The sequence below is a fragment of the Orbicella franksi genome, chromosome 2 (assembly GCF_964199315.1).
Source record: "Orbicella franksi chromosome 2, jaOrbFran1.1, whole genome shotgun sequence".
Lineage (NCBI taxonomy): Eukaryota > Metazoa > Cnidaria > Anthozoa > Scleractinia > Merulinidae > Orbicella > Orbicella franksi.
The window spans coordinates 10,584,604-10,597,011 of record NC_138146.1 but is presented as its reverse complement, the minus strand read 5'-3'; the positions used below and the strand labels follow the sequence as shown (position 1 = coordinate 10,597,011).

Sequence of the window (12,408 nt, the reverse complement as noted above, 5' to 3'; positions counted from 1 at the left end):
CGGTCAATATTGATTTCAGCCAATCAAATTCGTGAATTTGGTGGTTCCCAGTCCTTGTGAGACACAGCCATATAATAAATCTTTGATATTGGACATCCGTGTTTATGTCAAGTGACACCTGTCAAAACAAGTTATCCACTGATCAGTATCACCTGACTGTATTGCAGGCTCAGGTTTAGAGCTCATCGAGGTAGTGGTTTTTTTTTCAGAGTTGACCGCTGACCAAGTCCTGGGTTTTGATTGGATCATGGGCTCATGTCAGGTGAACTTGTTGTAATCAGCTAGGCCCATTTCTTGAAGGGCTTAAAGAAATATCAGCCAACAAAAATGCGTTTAAGATCCATGCTCCCACGTTTGGAAGACCGTCCCTCTTTTCACAGAAAAATTTTATAAGGTCAAAGGTCGTTTTTTCAACAAAGTTTGACTTTTTAGCATTTATATCTTCTAAAAACGAAATCAAGGAAGATCATTCCAAATGTAGCAAGATACATGTAGATAATTTAAATTTGTATTGAAAACGCTCATTTATTGATCAATGCAATTAAATTTTGCCACCAATTTGTTGATTTACCAAATTTTAAGAAATTTATGATCATGTGACAGTGATCAAAATAATATGTTAAGGCAAGGTCGGTTGGTCGGTTTGATAGGTTGTAAAAATTTTTGGGTGGTAATTCAACTGACCAGGGTATTTTATGAGAGGACTGACCACTGTGAACAGAATGGCTACCAAAGCGATAAACTGATCTTTCACATTTGGAGTTGAACAAGTGCTCCCAAATTAAAGACTATTTGGTATGCAGCAAAGGTGGTTGTATAATTTGATCCATTGATAGCTTTGTCATCAGTTTTTAACCGAAACTTTGCCAAAAATTACTTGTGAGAGTTTCACTTGAGAAGTGTTTTTCTTCTGTGAAGAATTATTTCAAATTTCCATATCGTCTCAGTTTTATTTTTTAACTACTTTTACGTTTATTGCTTGAACAGTTTTATTTTCCCTTATAAAGGCAAACAGAATACAGCTATTAATTCATCACAGTTTGGTTGAAATCGCTGATTGATTGATGATTACTGCAGGCTTAAATGATTTTCAAAGCTAGCTACTACGAATTCAAGTGGTTGTTGTTTTCTGCTGGAAATCACTCAATATGCTCACCAAATGGACATGTTATCTATTCATGGATCTTTTTGATGTTAGACGGGTTTTCATTCTCACTCTCCATTGAGGTCAGGAGATTGCTGGGCACATACTCGTAAAAGTCATCTGACTTCAAAGGGCATGGCTTTTGGCAAAAACCTTAGCTATTCGCCATTTTGATCAGTTGGAAGCCTGCTCTCGTGTGAGTAATTCCTATCCCTTGATTCAATGTTTTTTTTTTAGTGCAATGAAGAAACAAATATTTTTGTAATAACCCAAGTCCGAAGGACAGAAACATCAATATCAGAATTGTCCTCGACTCGATAGGGTAATTCTAAAGGAAAGGAGACTTAAAATTAAATTACATGGATTTGGTCTCATTTGAAAGAAGTTAAGTTCATTATGGTTATTTATTTGTGAAGTATTGTGTGCATAACACATTCAGATTTTTGTTAGAACTCATTACAGTCGTAATGATCAAAACAGCTCAAGTGTTCCACCTAAATAAACTTATAAGATTATATGTTAATTAATGATTGCTGTTCAATTTATGAGCGTTGTGTCACGCCATCATGACAAACTCCTAAAAATCTTTTTGACCACCCTTGTAATAACGTGACCGTTTCAAATATCATGAGTTGGCTTAAAAGCCTTTTGATTGCTTTCTAAACTCTGGGAAGCTGCTTAAAATCTGTGATCTGCATTGAAAACTTAGTTGAAAGTGCATTGATTGCCATTTTTCGTGGTGGTTAGAGAAGGCAAAAATTCTTCACCAGATGGATTTTAGGACTCTGTTTTCCTTGATATTCAATTTTTGAGACCACTTAAACATTGATTTGTATCTTTCCTTTCATTTTAAGTCCCAAAGAAGTTATTTCTCTGTGTTGGGAATGAAAACAAGACCTGGCCATACACACGGTGTTGGTGTACAGTCGCTAATCATTGACAAATGTCTGACTTTTACTCATATTTTTTGTTATAATGGACTGAATGTGAACGAAAACAATCGTAGTCATAGATTCTCTGTAATATCGGCTTGTGGTGTTGCTGTTTGAATCTCCTCTCTTTTGCCTGGTTGGTGAGTAACAAGGAGAAAAATTTACATGACTCACTGAAATTCTTGTTGGCGAAGTTTCATTTTCAATCCCAAACAGTGCAGAGTTTGTAGCGTTTACAGCATTTGCAGCATTTACAATGACTTGTATGTAATGTTTGTTTGGTTTCCTAGTGTTAAATTGTTTCAAACCTTCTATTTCTGTTGTTTCTATCGTTTTTTTTCCTTCTATCGTTCATTTTGTTTCAAACGTTTCATCTGTGCCATGTATGCGTTTTGTCTTGTGCGTAAATTCTTAATCTAAAACATCAAGCCAGAATTATTTTACAATATGACACCTACCACACTCTGATTAATGTTCAAATAATTAATAAAGCTGGTTGGCTATTCACTTTATACATGAGAAAGTGTCAAAGGTGTGCCCAAATTGTACCAAAGAACAGGCCTACTGTAAATTAATTGCTCACCTCAAGTTTATTAGTTCAAAGACCTATGTGATCGGTTGACATCGTGAGGGATTTCCAGGGACTCTTCATGCGAAAAACTGGCGTAGCGAACAAAACAATCATCTGTTTGTTGCAACCAATTTTGTAGGAACATTTCCAAGTGTCTTGAAATGTTGAAAAACATCTAATGGGTTGTTTCATGTAGACAAGAAAATGTACGTCAAAATTGAAAGATCTTATCTTCCACTGAAGTCAAGATCAGTTGCTCGATAAATGTCGTCACAAAAATTAAGATATATCAACTGTTAAAGCTGTTAAATAAAAAATGGATAAATCAGAGGAAAACCTGTCTACTTCATTCAACCTGGAATTTTACTAGCCGTAGGAACCAACGATTCTGAGCCAGCGAACAATCACGTACAATCTGCGAAACACATAATCAACATGCAAATCAACATAAGCTTTCTCCAGCGATGCTGAAGGTCAGCGTGGCAGCTGTACGTTGAGACTGTACCAGATTGGGTGGAAACCAATAGTAGTTTCTTGACGTTATTAAAGAGGTGGGTTGTCTGAAATCTTTATTTTGGTTGAGTGATAAAATATCTAAACTCTGTTGTAGTCATATTTGGAGAGAGGTTTCGTTCATGAAGAACAAATCACTTGGCAAATTTTACCACTTATAGTGGGTAGATTTTGGTCACATGCTATGCAGTGAGTTGAGAGTGTCTCAAAATAACTTTACAGATACAGATTAGGCCTCTGGCTTTTTGTTGATTTATAATTGAAGGGGTGAGTGCAAAACCATGCTAAGTGACGATTTGGGTGAAAAAAAAAAGTTTTGTGAAAGGGCTGGAATTTTTGCATGTGGTCTTCAGTGTAATAGAAAAACGTGGTCCTGTATTTTTGCTGCTGGTTTTTGCTTCGCTTTATAAAGATGCTGCTAGGAAAACTGAGTGGTTTTGTGCATACCCAATATCTTGAAAACGAAGCAAAGTTTAGTGGGAAAACTATGGGACATTGCTAAACATACCTAAACAAAACTGTGTGTGAAATTTGGAGTGTTTTTGACAAAGTTCACTTTTGAGAAAAATACCTAACGCCCTTTTTCAGCCGAGCCCTTCAGATAAACGAAGCTAGGGCCTTTGTTATGATAAACCGAACTGATCCTTTGTTATAATAAACCGAAGCCAGCCTTTGTTATAAGTCAAAGTACAGTCTCACCTCAGTTTATTATAACAAAGGATTCATAACAAATGATCGGCTTGGTTTATTATAACAAAGCCTGGTGTTGTTTATGTGAAGGGCTTGGTGGAAAATGGGCATTAGGTATTTTGCTTAAAAGTGAACTTTGTCAAAAATGCTCCAAATTTCGCATGCTTTTTTTAGGTGTGTTAAACAATGTTCTTTATGTGTTTTTGCTGAAGTTTGCATCGTTTCTGAGACATTATGTATGCAAAAAAACTTATATTTGTTGTCACGTCAGCACGTGACCGCAAAGATGTTTACCTGTTACCTACCTGTTACCTAGCTTCTTTGTGCCTTGTGGCACATAAGGCCTCCACAGAATGCCTCCAGTTTTCTCTGTTGGCTGCAGCAGCTCTTGCCTCATCCCATGTACGCCATCCCGCGCTGTTCCTCTCTCTCTCAACTGTTCTTCGCCGGGTGGTCTTAGGCCTTCCTCTCTTCCTTTTTCCTTCAGGTGTCCATGATAGGGCTATGTTGGTATGGCTGTTTCTGTTTTGTTGTAGGACATGCCCTATCATCTTCCATCTTCTCCTCTTAACCTCTTCACTAAGGAACTTCATCTCTGCCTTCTCAAGGAGCTCTCTAGTGGTAACATGATCTTGCCATTTTATTTTGAGAATCCTCCTGAGGCATTTGTTGTGAAACACATCTATTCATTGGTCATCTCCCATGTTCATCTTCCATGTCTCACATCCATACAGTAGCACTGGTACAACTAAGGTTTTAAACAGTCTAAGCTTTGTCCTCTTCATGATTTTCTTGAGTTCCATATTCTTTTGAGTCTGGCAAATGTGCCTCTCACCTTGGACAGCCTGTTTTTCAGATCTTTCATTCCTCCTTCCTCCTTACAAATGGTAGCTCCCAGATATTTAAATTCCTCAATTTCACCGATATCTTGCCCATCTACTGCACCTTTGTCTTTCCTTTGTTGATTTTCAGCCCGACCCATCTTGCCTCCTCATTCATTTTAGTAGTCTTGTTCTGTATATGCTGTTTAGTAGAAGACAAAAGCGCCACGTCATCTGCAAAATCTAGATCATCAAGTTTAGACGTAAAGTTCCACCTGATTCCGTTTTCACCTTTTCCTACAGTCCTTTCTCATAATCCAATCCATAGCTATCAAGAATAGAAATCCAGACATATTGCATCCTTGCTTGATGCCTGTTTTGATGTTGAACCTCTCACATGCTTCTGCCTGATCTTCTACAGCACAATTGAAGTCTTCATAGAACACTCTTACCATCCTTGCTACCTTGTTCGGGTTTCCATATTTCCGCATAATTAACCAGAGACTTTCATGGTGGATGGAATCAAATGCTTTTTCAAAGTCTATGAAGTTAATATATAAGCTTGCCTGCCAGTCATTTGCTATACTAATTTAATGTTTATTGTAATTATTTTATAAATTGTTGCTTGTTCAATGATGTTCCTTAATATGAAAATCTGTTCTGTTGTTCCCCTGCCTTTTCTATACCCTGCTTGCTCGTTCGTCAGTCTGATATCAACTCCATTCTGTATTCAATCAGTCACGATCTGTCCAAGTATTTTGCCGACTACTGAAAGTAGAGTAATTCGTCTCCAGTTCTTACATTCTATGAGGTTTCCCTTCTTTGGCAATTTGATGATCAACCCTCTTTTCCATTTGTCCGGGATCTTTTCGTGTTTCCATACTTTCTCCAGTAGCTGATGCAGTTTCGTGGCTGAGAATTCCTTGTGCGCCTTTAGCAATTCAGCTGTGATGGAGTCGACGCCTGGAGATTTCCCATTCTTTAAATGCACAATTGCTACTTTTACCTCGCTGATTGTTGGTTCAGTGATCGCGATTTCTTCAATCAATTTGCCTAGCTCGAACTCACATTCATCTTCCATGTTATAGGATCTGTTGGTTCTTCTCTGTTCAATACTTCTCTAAAATGCTCTGTCCATCTTGCCTGCATTTCTTTCTTTCCGCTCACGAGATTACCGCTCTTATCAAGGATGGCTGTGCTGCTGTTAGGTCTTTCATTGCATAGCACTTTCGTCAATCCGAATAATTTTCTCATTTTTTGTTTTCTTACAGCATCCTCTGCCTCATTGGATGCCATCCATCCACTTCCTTTTATCACTCCTTATGCTCCTCTTAACTTCTTTACTCTTTTCCTTGTATTCTGTTCTTAGTTGTTTCTTGATCCTCTCTGAACGAGTGCTTAGACTCTTCTTGTTTATCTCTTTTCTTTGGTCAACAAGCGCCCACAATTCTTCTGTTATCCATGGCTTTCTTTTCTTCCTAGGATGGCCTAATACTTCATCTGCTGTCTTCGTGTATGCTTCTTCCATTATATGAAACTCCTTTTCTATCTCGTCCTCCTCCTCTCCATCCGGTGACTCCTCTTCCAATGCCTGATATCTATTCTGCAAAGTGATCATAAAGGTTTCCAAAACACTCTTTTCTTTCAACTTGTTGGTGTCATACCTTGCCCTTATACTTCCCTGTTCTTTGGGTTGTTGTTTTCTTAGTCTTAGCTTCACTTTCGTGCATACAAGATGGTGGTTGCTTCCAAATCTGCTGATCTATAGACTCTGGTGTCAATTACTGAGTTATGAAACTTCTTGTTTATCAGCACATGGTCTATTTGATTTCTTGTTTTTCCATCTGGCGATACCCAGGTGGCTTTGTGAATATCTCTATGTGGAAACCACGTTCCTGTTATTATCAGTTCATTCATATCACAAAATTCGCAAAGTCTTTCTCCATTGTCGTTCATTCTCCCAATGCCATGTCTACCCATGATTCTCTCATAACCTTGGTTGTCTTCACCGACCTTTGCATTCATATCACCTGTGATTACCAGCATATCATGTTCTTTTTTGTTATTCAACACATCCTGTAGTCTCTTGTAGAATTTGTCCTTTACAGACTCTTCTGCATCCTCTGTTGGTGCATATACATGTACAATCGTCATCTTAACATGCTTGGAATAGAACCTGGCTGTAATTGTCCTTTCGCTTATTGGTGTCCAATCTATTAGTGATCTTGCTGCAAATCTGGTCATCAGTATTCCTACTCCGCCTCTGTAGTTGTCATCTTCTCTGCCAGAGTATACGATAGTGTCTCCCCCCTCCAGTACTACTTTTCCTTGTCCTGTTCAATGTGTCTCACTAATTCCCATGATTTCAATACCTCTCTTCTTCATCTCTCTTGATGCCTGTGCCATGTTTCCACCCTGGTATAGCGTTCTCACGTTCCAGTTTCCTATCTTCATGACGTTCTTTGGGTGGACTAGTGATCTCATCTGCCCAAGGGCCTCTGTTTGGCTTTCACCCCCATGCGTCATCGATCCTTTCATGGTGTGAGGAGTGACCACGATGTCCCCGAGATCATTTGAAATTATTCTGCTTCTGGTTTCGGTAATAATATGTTTTTTACAGGAACGGGTTACCAGCCCGCAGCCTAACCCCCAACCTGGAGGACCAGGAAGCCTCTTCGTCTGGCCCCTACCCTTCGACCTGTTTGGCATGGGTGACCCTACCAGGTGCACATGGCACCCGGCGACATAGCTCTAGGGGTCACTGGGGCACGCAAACCACTCCACCACTATCAGGTGATGACTCCACGGAGTGGGCAAAGATGTTCATTTCACTTAAAATACAGCAAAATGTTGATTTTTCTCGCAATGCGTAACCTTAAAAAAGCATTAATGTCAGGTCAAAAACAGTTAAAAGGTTGATTTCACGTGAACGTGTGATGGCAAGGATGTTGAGTTCACTTAGAAAACAGCAAAATGTCAATTTCACGCAGTGCATAAGCTCAATGATGTTGATTTCAGGTCTAATAGGTTAAAATGTTGATTTCATGGTAACACTTGAACACAAGGATGTTAATTTCACTTAGAAAACAGCAAAATGGCAATTTCACGCAACGTATAAGCTCAATGATGTTGATTTCCGGTCTAAATAGGTTAAAATGTTGATTTGACGTTAACGCGTGACGGCAAGGATGTTGGTTTCACTTAGAAAACAGCAAGATGGCAGGAGCTCATGATGGGCTCCTGAAAATGGTAATTTCACGTAACGTACAAGCTCAAAAATGTTGATTTCGGGTCAAAAAAGCTGTTAATAAAAATAAAATGAAACAAATAAACATTTCAACAAGTATTTTTCCAAATGCGGCAACGTCTTAAATGGCGAAAAATCACAAGATAAATACATAGTTTTCGACAAACGCGATCATAGCTTTATGTCTCGCACCGCCATAACTTCGAAGTTCAAAATGCACTGGTACCTCTTATGCCTGATGAGGATAACAACTTTGGTGGCTGTTTAGTTTTGGATTTAAGAATTTGATGACTTCACATGAAAACGCTCTATAAATAGGGCTGACAGATTAACAGATTAACCCTTCTGCGCAACATATGGGTATCCATACATCTGCATGTCCGCTGATCCCAGAAGCTCAAAACACTACAAATCATGCTGATTTGAAATAAAATCAACGCAACCTGGATCACAGATCTATGTTACAATCGATCGCTACTTGTTGGCCATTATTATGTGTAAATGAAAAAGGAAAAACCAATCTAGTTAACAGTTCGAGAACGTCCGCAGAAGGTGATCACAATGCATGCTGGGAAGGGTCTACACCTTGTGCACGGGAAAACATGGCAGTCGATACAAGACAAATTTTATAAGTCTAAAACCAGTATTCGCTTTCCAAACTTTGACCCTAGCAACACTTGGCAAATGGGCCACAACTCACCAGAGGGTATTTTTCCTGGGCAAGAACTGATCTTGGACTTTATTACCTGGCTCGATCTGACTTCAAACACCGATAACACAATTACAGTATATCAGCTGCCTTCGAAGATTCAGAACACATTTTGATTCTTTAAAACGTGCTGATAACTTATGGGTTTATTGAGACTTTATGATGGCTCTCAACCACCAGACAGGCATACAAGGTACTTTAAAACAATGCTGAAGATATTAGTTGACAGAGCTTTAATGCAGCACATCTCTTTTTTGTTCTATGGTATTTTGTTTGACGCTCAATCGATTCACGTGTTGTGTTCACGTCACAATAACCGATGTAAACAATCTGTTCCCAGAATTCCACTTTATATGCTGTGGGATTTGATTTTGACTTCATATACTATAAACAGTCTGCCTGTTTGCTGTTCAACAAATAAACTCCTAAAGACATGGCTAGGAAAAGCCAAGTTTTTTTGCATACGTTTTAACTTGAAAACAAAGCAAAAACCAGCCACAAAAATACAGGACCATGTTTTTCTATTACTATTTCGCGAAAATTTTCACCCAAATCGTCACTTAGCATGGTTTTGCACTCACTCCAGCCTTCAATTGTTTACTGCAAAATGTGGCTTGGATGTCCCAGAGTCCCATAGTGCCTTTGAGAGCAGATTTCTCTAACGGTCACCTATACCTATGCAGAATAGAAATATTCGATTTTCCTAAACTTTGTCAGGAAGAAGGTTTTTACTAACTTATTTCAAAACTGTACCTGTGAGGTTGTTTGGATTTTTATTTCCTTGTGGAGACGGCCTTACGTATTTTGCCGTGAAAAGAGCAAAACTTGACCCCAAAATTACACTTTTTGCAAGCGCTAACAAGCTTAGGCTTAAGTAAGGGAAGGTCTGGTGCCCAAAAAATGATTAGTGTATCCTTCAGATTAACATTTAGCTGCTGTTTTGTCAAAGATAGGTAATATTATTTGAAATCTTTCCAGAAAGAAATTGAACTAGATGCCTTGCTGTGCGTACCCAGGCAGTCGTTATACTGAGAAGCACTAGCTATATTGCAATTGAGCTAAACGTTTTGCTTTTGAAGTCGTACGAAATTCAATCGAATTGATGTGCTCAAGTTATTCTACCTTTAAATGATTCCATTTCTTGGAATTGATTAATAGCTTACTACTCGTTTGCAGGCCTTTAGGGCGTGAAATGAGTCAAGGTCTTTATATCAGCCTATAAACGTTATTAAGCGGACATCTATTAAGCAGACACCAGCTTGAGTCCCTAAATTTTCTTCCCACATTTACTGTAAAATAAACCTACATTCAGCGGACACCTATGTTAAGCAGACACAGACACCAACATAGAGCCATTTTGTTTCACAAAACCTGCAATAAGCGGACACTTCAAGGGTATTTACCTCTAAAAGTTCAGCTGAGGTTCATTCAACATTGTTCAGCAATGTTGTTTTAAAGCTAAGTGATTTCCAGATTGACACATTGACTGACTGGACATTGTGCTATGAGCAGTCTTTGATCTCACACTGTGTTACACTGTGTTACAAAAGGGTTAATAATTAACTATTATTGCACAACATAATTATTAGAACCTGTTTTGAGTGGACAACCTGTATTAAACAGACACTAATGAGGGTCCCAAGGGTGTCTGCTTAATATAGGTTTCACTGTATTTGTGACAGGTTGTTTTTAGTATTTTATTTTGTTTATGTCTGAGCCCTCGGTTTATGCAACTCACTTGCATTTATTAAATTAAATTTGACAACAAATAACAGGCTTAATTAAACACTGACGTGACAGGTTTCAGTCATCCAGAAAAACCTAAAGATGACAATGAGTGGTTAAAAACTAACCTCTAAAGCACATTTTCTGTGAATGAGCAAACAGCTATAACTCACAATTAATTGTTAGGTCTATGATCAATATCTCACTATATATATTATCTGTCTGTTTTTCTACAAACATGCCCACAGATTTGGACCCTTCCATTCATGTAACCTGTAGTTTTCTTTTTTTTTTTTGTTTATGGGGAAGGGGGGGGGGGGAAATTTCCAAATGGCAGCAGTTTGTGGAGCTTACCTAGCATGAAATGTAGAGAACTTCTTGCTATTATCTATTCTTTTTAAAACTATTTAGCACTACCCCCCCTCTTCTGCTTTTTTCAGTTAGTGTTAAGTTTAGCCCAGGCTACACTTGTCTGAATTTTAGTTCGCGCAGTGACTTGGAGATGGCGCTGATCAATTAGCTTTCTATAACTGCTGTCTAAAGGAAGTCTGTCAGAGGACATCATTGAGTCCATTGAAGGGGCAAGTCTAATGATTTTCTAGCAAGTGTCATCCATTATCGTACTTGAAATGGCCCTAACAGGGTGACAGGTGGACATTTAGCCCCGTGATGAGTAGGCCATTTGTACTGTCAGTGGCAATAATGTTGTGCTTGCTTTAGACAGCAAAGAGCTTTAGCCGCATCTATTAGGAGGGGGGCATGGGGGGTTCTGAACACTGCAACACCGCAAAAAAAATATACAAACACCGCATCACCGCAAGAAAAATCAACAAAACACAGTCACTGCAACACATATTTTTAGCGCCATGATTCGTTCATCTACATTTAAAATAATACTTTTATACCTGAACAATTTTCCACAAAATAAACACATTACAAGGCTTTTCATTGGGCATATGTCAATACTGCCCATGCCTGTAAATCAGTTTTCTTGCTCTTGTGAAAAAACCTTGTGTGAATCTAGGAAGCGGACGATGAGAAAAGAGAGGAACCTCAATAGCCTATGTGTAGCCATACCCACCCCCAGAGGTATGGCCACACGTAGGCTAGAACCTCGAGAGATGGCCTTTACCCCAGATCCCTCTCTCCTTTTACTTCGCTCACTTTCCTTAGTGTATAAAGCCACTGACTGAAGCCCTATTTTGAATGAAAGTATTGCTTTCCGGAGCTAGCTGCATTTGCATTCAATATCGATAATCATTTGAAAAAATAGAAGGTCAAGAAAGTCGCAGGACCTTGGAGCAGGTATAGACCGGTATCAGAATGACCTTTAGACGAAGCCGAACAGCAAAAGGAAAAAAATAGTAAACCTGTGTAATTTACAAAACTTTCTTAGCTAAGAAAGCCTTCTTCCTTCCCTGCCGATGCAACATCTGAATATATTTTGTGGCCGGTAGTTTTTGCCACCTTTTCCCTTTTTCGTAGAAAAAAGCTGCACAGTCAGTAATACATTATATTCGGCCTTGGTGTTTCCAGAATTTCCAGGATTGTTTCTGTCCTCGCTCCTCTACGTGTCTACTGAACACTGAGCTCTGGGTGGCAGAGATCGAGTTACTTGCCAAGTTACATATAAATGAAAACAACTTCGGATTGGCAGCCAAAGCATATTGAAGACTGACTAGAAAGTGATGGTCTGTATTTTGCTACAAATTATTAACCTCAATGGTAATTTAGGATTACCTAAATTAGGATTTAGATTTATTTGTGTGGCTTCCGGTCAATAACTGAGGTACTGACATCATGCAGAGTGTTTGAAGTTCATGTTGGAAGTAGTCTTAATTAAATTGTACAATTCATGATTCAATGAAAAGATGGTGAATTTAGTCTTCCTGGCCTCAAACATCATACAGGAGAGTTATTTCTTTTTATTTGAGCCATGATAAGCCTTGGAAAGCTAGCTCTGTATCAAGATTATCAGTGACACAAGTCAAATTCTGTGGCTATGTTTTTTCGTATACAGACAGATATTGAAATTAAATGTCACGCAAGGGCCACT

At 38.6% G+C, this 12,408-nt stretch overlaps 1 protein-coding gene across 4 annotated transcripts in view; it reads left to right on the top strand.

Moving 5' to 3' along the window:
- Positions 1-12,408, top strand: part of LOC145479998 (allantoicase-like) — a 192,597-nt gene that overhangs the window by 1,213 nt on the left and 178,976 nt on the right. Inside the window, exon 3 of one of the 4 annotated variants that reach the window (XM_081458484.1) lies at positions 210-262. The exons of the other annotated variants lie outside the window; for them this stretch is intronic. Within the exon in view, the coding sequence (XP_081314610.1) occupies positions 248-262 (15 nt within the window). The 5' untranslated portion in view covers positions 210-247. The remainder of the gene's footprint in view (positions 1-209; positions 263-12,408) is intronic. 4 annotated transcript variants of the gene reach the window in all.